Genomic DNA, 10,432 nt, shown 5'->3' on the forward strand with positions numbered 1-10,432 from the left:
AGTGGGTCCAAGCTGGGGGTTGGTGGTTTTTACTGGCTTATAACCATCATTTACTGATAATCATGACATTAATGACTGACTAGGTTCTCAGTTGTTCTTGGTAAGGACACAGAAGGGCTTAGTCCACATAGCCATCAGGTATAAGCAGCCCAGTCTACTCTCCTTTAGGGGCTTCCTGGATTTGACATATTCTCTGCACATGTGGCAGGTTTCTAATCTCAGGGGGTTCATGCATCCCAGGACAGCCCTGCAGAAGAAAACTGGAGACAACCTCTCTGACTCCACACTGAGGGTAACCTAGGGTTACATGCTTGTCCTCACTGGATACACAAGCTATTGTTATGCCAGTTCCTTTTCCTTCAATAAAATGTAGATTCCTCCTAAGCATTGCCATTTGGGGTCCTGAGCCCTAGTATCCAGAAACAAGTTGATTCTTTTTTTTATATAACAATAAAATTCACTTTGATATATTCATATATGTACATAGCATAGATCTCTTTAAGCTTTAAAATGAGATACATGTTGTGCTTCTCCAAGAGGAGTTATGATAGAGAGCCTCTTCTTTCTTTTTTAAAATATTTTTTTAGTTTTAGTTGGACACAGTATCTTTGTTTATTTTTATATGGTGCTGAGGATCGAGCCCAGTGCCTCACACATGCGAGGCGGAAGCTCTGCCACTAAGCTACAGCCCCAGCCTGAGAGCCTGTTCTTCTCTACAGAGCATTTTATGGAAGTTGTTCTCCATGGACCCCTTTTTGGTAACTGCTGCATGGTGTCCATAGATCTTTTTTCAAAAATATTTTTATTAGTGTATTATCTTTATACATAATTTTGACATAATTATATGTGCATGAAATTTAATTTGCTCCATTTCAGTCCTTCGTACTTCCTCTTTCCCTCCCCTCCTCCCTCTGCCATTCCCCTTCCTCTACTCTGTTGGTCTGTCTTCTATTTATTTATTGTTTTTTTAAATTGGTGCTTAATAGACAAGTTGATTCTTGATTATGGACCTGTATTTAGCAAACTTGTATACTCATGTAGCCATTATGCAATTCATCTATAGACTCCTTTAGACTTCTATGCTTATCCACTCACTGTGTAGAACTTCCAATATGATACATAGAATCTGAATATAATATCCATGAATTATTCCCAATACAAAGCACTTTATAAACATTTCAGCAAGAAGTATAAAGGAAGTAATCTTCCATTTCTAATTTTGAGGGGTTTTTACATGAAGAGGTGTTAAATTTTGTAAAAGTCCTTTTTTAAAAATATATCTTTATTTATTTTTATGTGATGCTAAGCACTGAACCCAGTGCCTCACTTATGTGAGGCAAGTGCTCTGCCACTGAGCCACAACCTCAGCTCCCAAAGGCTTTTTTTTTTAATTGAAGTAGTGTAATGACCTTATGAGAATGTTCAATTTTGGTTACTGGCGGTTCTATGGAAGGTATTGCATAATTAGTAACTTAAAAAAATTAGCTAAAGTTGACACATTGCTGAGGGAATAGGTCAGAGAATCACAAACTACTTATACATTGGTGAAATAACAATCATTATGTATTAAAAATTTCCCTCAATTTCACTATCATAAAAGGCCTTTCTATATGGTTGGTATTATTTTTTTGTAGCAAACCAATAAAAGTTTTTAAAAATAAATCAGCCATTTAGTTTAATTGACATATAAAAGGCCTTTTACAAAACTTAAGACCTTTTTGTGCAAAAAACCCTCAGTTTTTTGGAGGTTTAGGCCCCTTAGGCCTACACAGGGAGCACAGCTGATGCTTTACATTCAGGATGCATGAACTAATAAGGCATGAAATTGGCTTTGGGTCCCACTTCATCTTACCCTAATTTTTATTTCTGAGAGTCTACATAAAGTAATTAAATCATCAGTGGATTTCAGACTCACTGGGGCCATTGTGAGACATTCAGACTTGCATCCCTCTGCCCAGAACACAGTGTCTAGGACATAGAAGGGCTCTTCTACTAGGCATAAGGGAGTTCATGCATCCTGCCACAACCCTGCAGAAGAGAACTGGAGCCAACCCCTCTGACTCCACACTGCTTGGCAGCCTGAAGCTGCATGCTGGACCAGGCCCGGGAGATTGGGAAGCATTTACTGAATGCCTGCAATGTAAAGGTCAAGAGGCAAAGTTGGGACAGGACTTCAACAGTCTCAAGGACCTGAGAGTCTTGGCTAAACCCTCTTTCCCTCACACAAACAGACTCAGCTGAGGCAGACTGTACCAAAATAGCACCTTTATTTCTTGTGGCCCCATGGGATGAGGTTGAGGGTGGGGCATATCCTGGGCTAAAAGGGCATCAGGCCCTGCTTGGTAGGCAGGTCAGAGTCTTTCTCCTCGTGGACTTCTAGAGTCTTGGGGCTGGCCTGTGGAAGGTCAGGGTCAAGGGTGGCAGTCTTCATCAATCCTAAGCCCACACCATCCCTTCCCACCTCATAACTCCATGCCTTTGATAGGCCTTGTCTATGCCCCCAAGGGAACACCCTTTGCCCACAGACCACCTCTGAGGATTTTAGGCCCCTCTTTGCCCTCCCTTTAGGATATGTCTGTGCTTCCTTCTGTCAGATTCCAGGAATCACCACCTTTTGTGGGCCAGCTCCTTCCTCTTGCAAACTCTGGGTTTGAGCAGGTACCTGCAATCCATGCTTTTCCAGCTCTTCCTTCAGCCTGATCCAGAAAGGGTAGGTAGGAAGATGAATTTAGGAATGGAAGAGGTAAAGGGGTGCAGGAGAGACAAGAGTATGTGAAGACACAGGTGGAGAAGGGAAGAGAGACCCTTCATCCACCTTCCTGAAGAGGGTGAGGGCATAGGGGCTCTATGCCTACCTCTGCCGCTTCTGCTGCAGCTGCTGGCACCTCTGCTGCAGCTGCTGGTGGTGCTGGGCTGCAGCCTCCAAGAGCTCCTCAGCCTTCTGGTTCTCTTCCTTGAATAGCTGCCTATGGGGCAAGGTAGGGAGTCAGCATGGGTCACTTCTTCCCTCTGTCCACCCCCACCTTCCATATCTTACACTGTTGCAGCTGCCTCCTGGCTGCGGAGGAAGAGCCCCTCAGTGAGGGTGGAGGGCCCCTCAGGCATGCATAGAGAACACAGCCGATGCTTTACATCCTCCAGCTTCACCTCAACCAACTTCTCTGCAGTGGGAAGGGGTTGTGAGCAGGTATAGGCAGGAAGGCCAGGTCAGGGCCACCCTTCTCCCCTGGCCTCACCTTCCTTGAGCAGCTGCTCCTTGCTGCTGTCCAGGGTGCAGATCTCCCTTGCTAGCTGCTCTGGCCTCTGAAGGGGGCAGAAAGATTTGTCCACACTTTCCAGCTTCCCATGCCTCAAAGAAATCTGCCTGGACATGGCCATTGACCCCCTCACCATGACTCACTTCCTAGTACCCTGCCCCTCTGTGTATGTGAGCCACAATCCAGCCTCAGGACCTTTGTAATTGTCATTCCTGACTTCCCCACCCCCCCCCCATTCCCCAGAAACAGGCCTTGGGCAAGTTTTACACAAGAGAAACCCCAAAACCTATGACTCTGGGCCTTTATCTAGAGACATGGTCTCCAGCACAGTACTGAAGCTCCTCCCCTTCTCTCCTGCCCTCTCTGGCCTCCTTACTGACCCCTTCCCTCCTGATTCACGTTTCCTTGTTTGGTGTCTGGGATCCGCTGTGGACAAGCACCTGCTGCTTGTTCCATCTTCCCATCTGTGAATATCCTCAGCAATGGAGGACTCCACCTTGGTTTCATCAGGACTCCTCCTGACCACTGAACAGACACAGGACAGCAGCACAGAGAGGTGGGCAGGACCAGCAATAAGCACATAGGGTGCCTTGAAGGTGGTGACAAGAAGCTGAATTGGGGAATGGTGACAACAGGACCACCAGGGCTTGCACAGGAACAGGTGGGGCAGATGAGGTGTGAAAGGTCAAAAGCATGTCAAAGTGACTCACGTGAAATTCCCAGAGGTCCTTGTGCTGGCCCATCAGAGCCTCCAGCTGTTCTTCAAAATCCAACCTGGGGCCCAACCACACAGGCATGAGGACCCTGGGCTGAGACTACTGACCCAGTTAGGTCTTCATACATAGCCCTTGGGATATGCCATGTGCTCCACGGGGAGCAATTTCACCCCTTGGACCCTGCAAGGCTCAATTCAGCCAGATTCTCTAACTCATCCCTAACATTACCCTACCTGTGCCTCTCTGGGCCCCAGATCTCATGCACGGGATTTACCTTAGCTGTCTTTGTTTGTTTTTCTCTTCCTCAATCTGGGAGTTCAGGGCAAAAATTCTCTCCTTGCACTCTTGCAACAGGGTATGCTTCCTGGAAAGGGAGGCAGCCCTCATCCACGGTCTCTGAAAGACTCCTGGGGAGGGGGTTGCGGGGCTTCTGTTCTATCCCTTTATTCAGGTTCATGTCTGGTAACATGGTAGTGGGTGAGAGAGGGTGACAGGAGCACTTTTCCCCGTTGTGAGATTTCAGGAGATCCATGAAAGCATGGTCTCTCACCTCTGTGCCTCACTCTCCTTCTCCTGGCAGTGTAGACGAAGGATCCTCAGGGATTCTGCAAGGGAGAATGACAGGGCCCTCTCTATAAGAGCCCATCAAGACATCAGTTTTGGGCAGAGGGAATAAGGACAGATCATATCAGATATGTGGGCACCTTATTGGGTTTTGACATTTTCTGAGTCTGGTGGAAACCACAAGAGGAACACAAAATCAGGGTTTTTTAAAGGCTTCAGGTACTGTGGGAAGAGTGGGCTTCTGTGGAATAGCACAGGCAAAAGCCTGGAGACACAGAAGCCAGAAATACCTTGCTTTTTGCTCAAGATCTCCTTCAGGTGTACTTTCTCTTCATGCACTGGAAAGCACAGAGAATGTTTAGCATCAAGGACTTCCCATGATATGGTCAGAGAGTCACATGGGGAACTGTGTAGAGCCCTGTCCTCAACCCAATCAAGGACCTCTTGAGGTGAGCACCCTCTTCTTGGTGCCCACACTCCCTATAAACACCAAGGGCCCTTGGATTCACAAAGATTGTCTGTGAGGATCTTGTGACACCCACCAGGGCTGGGAAGAAACACATCAAGGAGGAAGGGGCATTTGACCACAAGGAGGCAGGGTGGTGTCTTTAGGGAGGATGACTAGGGAAGGACTCTCTGAGAAGGGAACACAAGACAACAGGGACTTGAATGGTAACAGAGGCAACAGGGACTTGTATCATCTGGGGGAACAAAGAGAGAATCCTGGCAAAGGCTCAGCAAAGGTGTGCTTGGTGGGCATTTCTAGAACACTCCACCATGAGAACAGGGTATTGGAAGGACATAAAGGATATGAAGCTGCAGAGAGGACAGGACACTTGCCTGTGGTAAGAATACCAAGTATCTGGAAAACCAAGTTAGGAAAGGCTTGAGACATTGTGGGGACCACTGTTGACTTCTAGATTGCTTACAGGAGTCGAGTTCCTTCTGTAGGGCATCCCAGACTGTCCGGGCCTCTCCCAGCTCCTCACTCGCTTTCTTTTTTGCTTCATTAGAGAGCAGATGGACACGATATTGAATGAGTACAACCTCTCACCGCAAACAGTGACAGTTAATATTTGTCTTCAAGCAAATCTAGAGGGGCCCAGATTTTACAGAGCAGGTAACTTTCATAGTACAGGCCTTTCCTGCAGGCTTGCATAGCAGTAGGACCAAGTTCACAGGCAGACTATGGTAGCTGCATGCAGAGAGTTCTGTACTTAATACTCTGTTGTTAATGTCATGAAATATCTATATACATATTTTTTTAAAACACAGGCTTCTATATTTTTACTTTGCACTGGCGGCTGGCAAAACATGTAGCTAGTTCTGGAAAACAGCCAAGGTCCCTGAGCTCACCTTGCTGAACCTCATTAATTCGGTTAATCAGGACCTCAATCTGGGGCTCTAGACTTCCAGCTGCAGGGAGGAAAGGAGACTGAGATGATGACAGAGCAGGCAGAGATGATGGGTGCCTGCCGGTGTCTACTATCTCACTCTACACAAATCTACTGAGCATCTCCTGTGCATCTCCTGTGCACAGGTGTTACATCATGGGCTCACATTCTGGGTGGGGAGACAAAGTACAGACCAATAGAGATTCTGAATCAGGTTGTGATAATTGCAGTCATGAGAAATGAAGTGGGGCAAGGGGTAAGGAATGCAGGAGTAGGAATGAGAAAATGTCTAATGGGCCCCATATCACACAAGAGGACACGCCTTGAAGCTCTCGGGTAGAGTGTGGGTAGTCAGTGCAAAGGCTTACCCTAAAGAGGGGAGGGAGAAGCTTAGAGAGCAAGTAGGGGTAGTGGAGCTGAGGGAGAAGGAAGTATGGTATAGGTAAAAACCTCTGGATCTAACAGGAGTGCTGTGGGAGCCAAGTGGGTGACCAGCAAGGGGCTTGAGACAGCATTTTGAGGAAAAAAAATTGCCTTCTAACTCCTTATATTTCTGCAATTTTGAATCATAGAGCCCTTTTTATCATTTACAATATTAAATTTTAAAATAAAGTGAAAGCAAATGCAATAATTTCCCATGGCTGTGAACTGTGGGGCTACGACTGAACCCACATCTGCCTAACCTCAGACCTCAGGCTAAACCTAGTACACAGAGGAGACTCTTGACCTTTCTGCAGCTTTTTCACCATTTCCATCAAGCCTTCAATTTTTTGTGTAGACACATCCTGCCCTGTGGAGACAAAACCAAACATTTCAGAATGCAGTAGGGTGAAAGGCCAGGGGAAGTCTCTTAACAGAGCAACGTATGTTCCTTGTCCTGAGGCAGACAGGGCATTTAAGATGAACTGGGTGCGTCTGTGGTCAGCTTTTCCACCTACAGTGTAATGACACTACAGAGCCCCTTCACAAAACTCAAGGTTGCACTCTACTGTTTGCGATCAAAGTTGAGCCAAAGTTCACAAAGTAATAATGGATAAAAGGGATATAAAAAACTGGCAATAAATTGAAAATCACTGCAACTGGTCATTAGGAAATTCTAGAAAATTTTATACAAAACAAGGACATAAGAAAATTTAAAAAGATTATCTGGTTAAAGGTATACATGTATATATACACACACATATATACACACACACATGCATATATATATACACATACACATATATATATACACATATATATATACGTATATACATATACACATATACAAATAGTTTTCCTATGTATAATCAATAATGATTCTGCTTCCCTATAAAGTAACATTTCATATTAATTTCATAGTCATTATATACATCCATTTTTGGGGGGGTACTGGGGATTGAACTCAGGGGCACTTGACCACTGTACCATGTTCCCAGCCCTATTTTGTATTTTATTTAAAGATAGGGTCTCACTGAGTTGCTTAGTGCCTCACCATTGCTGAGGCTAGCTTTGAACTCGTGATCCTTCTGCCTCAGCCTCCCAAGCCACTGGGCTTACAGGCATGCACCACTGCCCCCAGCTTACATGTCCATTTTTAACCCTCTAATAAGGCCTAGGAAATAACTTATGTCATTAACATCACAATAAAGGTAATCAGACATCATGAACCAACTAAAGCAAAAAGACATCATCTACTAAGAACTCTTGCCAAAAAATGATGCTCAGATTTACCAAAGCATCAGATTTAAATAGCAATTCAGAAAAAATTCAAGGATAGAACAACATGCTAAAAGGTATATCAGAGTACAATTAGTAACATCCAGACTGGGAACCTAAACAGGAAAAAAAAACATTTCACAAATAAATTTTCAGGGAAAAGAAAGGAGGAAGACAGACCTTCCTAACAATAAAAGATGAGGAAAATAAGACCCTCAAAGAGACACTTCAATGAATATCAAACAGTGGTCTGTAATTGGATCTGGGTTCAAATAAGTAAAAATACAAACACAATCAGCAAGCTTTCATAATTGACTAGCTATTTGATGAAATGAAGAAATTATTTTTTTCTACTATAAAAATACAATAATGGCATTACTTTCCTGGAAAGTGCTTATTTTCTAGAGATACACATGGAAATATTTATGGATGGTACTCTATGATGTCTTGGATGCTTTAAAATGAAATATTGAAGTGGGCAGTAGGGAGTGGGTATGGTAAAAAACAAAACAGAAATGAATGGCCAATAGTTATTAGCTGTTAAAGCTGTAAGATGAGAGTAATTATACCTTGTTTTCAACTTTGACATATGCTTACATTCACCAATAATTTTTTAAAGTTGTTTAACAATTTCCCAATCAATACAGTGAAGGTAAACAATCATTTTTATAGATGAGTGGAGAAAAGGAGATAAAAATGCAGTGGTTTGGATTCTTGCCTTCCGTATGCTTATGTGGTAAAGGGTTGATATCTAGTGTGTGGTGGTATTGGGAGGTATTAGAACCTTTAAGAGGTGGGACCTATTTGAAAATCTCCCAGTCACATTGGGGCATGTGATTCTTGAAGGGGCTACTGGGACTCTGGTCATTTCTCCCTGCCTCTTTTTGCTTCCTGGCTGTCATGAGGTAAGCATCTTCCTCTACAATGCACTCCTGCCACGACTGTCATCTTACCACAGGTCCAAAAGTGACAGAGCCAACTGATCATGGGCTGAAATCTCCAAACCTGTGAGCCAAAATAAGCCTTTTCTCTTTGAAGTTATTTCACATATTTTGTTACAGTAAATGAAAGCTAACGATAACATAAAATTATATAAGTTACCAATACATATTTGAAAATAGTTACTGTCATATTTAAAGTGCTAATTAATATACGGCACCTTATTTGTGATACTATGCAGGAACCAGCACTCATGTTCACTGATAGAGACTATGGAAGCCAATGTGACTTTTGGAAGGCAGATTGGCTACACGATATTTGGAAGGCATATGTCCAATTCCAGGAGTTTACTGATTAAATATCCTCAGTAAAGTATGCAACACATATTTGATGGCAGTGAAAACGATATTTGTGAAACTAAAAACATGAAACAGCTTGAGTGCTTATCAGTAGAAAACTTGGGGTTTAACAGAATGCTATGTAGCCACTAAAAAGGAGGCAGATCCATATGTTAACATGAATAAGAGATCCTAAAAATGTTAAAGAGAAAAGAAGTGCAGTGACCACAAAAAGGTCAACCAAAGGTATGTATGCCATGTTTAGATTATTCCTAGACAGATCACACACCTGCATTTAAAAAAAAAACAACACCTGGACAGTGCTTACCTCTGACGGTAGGAATCCTTGACAAAGGAACAGGAAGGAGGAAGTTTATTTTTTGCCACATACACGTCTGTATATTTTTATATTTTTAAAAATTTATGTTATAAAAATATGTCTTTTAAAAGCTCTTGAAAATCAATTAGAAAAATGCCAACTCTTCCATTTGAAGAAAAATGAGTGGAGAGCTTTAAAGGAACCCACATCAGCTTCCACACTGCCAGCTCTTTGGGTGCCTGTGCCCCCTCCCCACTGGCACTTTCACACCGTGGTTTTCCTGGGTGGCGATAGCCTGCCGTCTCCTGCACACTGCCGGCAGATGGGGGTGTGTGTGCCTCAGGGGTAGGCAGGTTCCTTGGCATCTGCAGGTGCCTGGGAGCACCGACGTGGCAGGGTCGTCAGGCACCCGTGGGGCAGCAGGCCCCAGGAGCTGGGAAGGGGGTTCCAGAGGTGCCCAGGGTTTGAGAGGCGGGGTGGCCCGTGCAGCTGGGAGGAGGATCGGAGAGTGCCCCGAGGTCGGGTCGGGAGGTCCCCGCAGGGTCGGAAGGTGTGTGACGGGGGTCTGCACCCCCAGCCGGCGTCTCCCTGGTTCCACGGCTGCACCGAGCCCTGGTCGGCTCCTTCTGGGCCACCTCGACCCACGAACCCTTCTGGCTCACCCGCCATCCCCCAGTCCCCGGCGCCCCTGCGAGTCCAGCCGCAGGCGACTCCGAGACCAGGCTGGGGTCTCTCAGGGCCACGGGGGCGCGTCCTCGACGTGGCCGCCGCACACCAGGGAGACCGCCAGCCGATCGCCCTCCCCGGGAACCGTTCGCGGGAGACCTCGAGGTCCCCTCAGCCAGGCCGCCACTGCGGAGCCCTCCGCGCCCTGCCCAGAAACCGCTCCAGCGGGCTCTGCAGCCCCAGCCCCGCGCTGCCACTACCTCTGGGGCCCTCGGCTCCCTGGGCCGGGTCCGCGGCTCCCGCGGGCTCCACCGTTGAGGGTCGGGGCCTGGCCGCCATGTCTCAGCGCGCGCACCGCCGCCTTGCTCGACGGCTGATTGGACCAAACCCGCACGGGGCCGCGCCTGCGCAGTGGCCCCACGTGCCAGTTGGAAGCTGGGCGGGGTCCAAGTCTGGCTCTGTGCCTAGCAGTTACAGCGGGCGCCGGCTGGAAGCTTTAGCCCGCAATTGCAAGCCCGGTTTAGGGGGTCGGGGAGTGGGC

At 46.0% G+C, this 10,432-nt stretch overlaps 1 protein-coding gene across 1 annotated transcript; it reads right to left on the reverse strand.

Annotated features, from left to right (window-relative positions):
- Positions 1 to 2,317: 2,317 nt before the first annotated feature.
- Syce1 (synaptonemal complex central element protein 1) lies at positions 2,318 to 10,230 on the reverse strand. The gene is made up of 13 exons (XM_077799136.1): positions 10,152 to 10,230; positions 6,659 to 6,721; positions 5,894 to 5,953; positions 5,467 to 5,541; positions 4,828 to 4,875; positions 4,524 to 4,578; positions 4,248 to 4,337; positions 3,968 to 4,031; positions 3,237 to 3,303; positions 3,038 to 3,161; positions 2,856 to 2,966; positions 2,612 to 2,696; positions 2,318 to 2,395 (listed from the first exon to the last, which is right to left on the reverse strand). The coding sequence occupies exons 1-13, from the start codon at positions 10,228 to 10,230 to the stop codon at positions 2,318 to 2,320; spliced, it is 999 nt and encodes a 332-aa protein (XP_077655262.1).
- Positions 10,231 to 10,432: the final 202 nt, after the last annotated feature.

The sequence above is a fragment of the Urocitellus parryii genome, chromosome 5, assembly GCF_045843805.1.
Source record: "Urocitellus parryii isolate mUroPar1 chromosome 5, mUroPar1.hap1, whole genome shotgun sequence".
In the NCBI taxonomy this organism is placed as follows: Eukaryota; Metazoa; Chordata; class Mammalia; order Rodentia; family Sciuridae; genus Urocitellus; species Urocitellus parryii.

Coding starts and splice junctions, on each gene's coding strand:
- Syce1 (XM_077799136.1), bottom strand. CDS start 10,230: ATGGCGGCCAGGCCCCGACCCTCAACGGTGGAGCCCGCGGGAGCCGCG. Junction 4,579..4,827: donor GATCTTGAGCAAAAAGCAAG/GTATTTCTGGCT, acceptor TCTCCCTTGCAG/AATCCCTGAGGATCCTTCGT. Junction 4,338..4,523: donor AAGGAGAGTGAGGCACAGAG/GTGAGAGACCAT, acceptor CTCCCTTTCCAG/GAAGCATACCCTGTTGCAAG.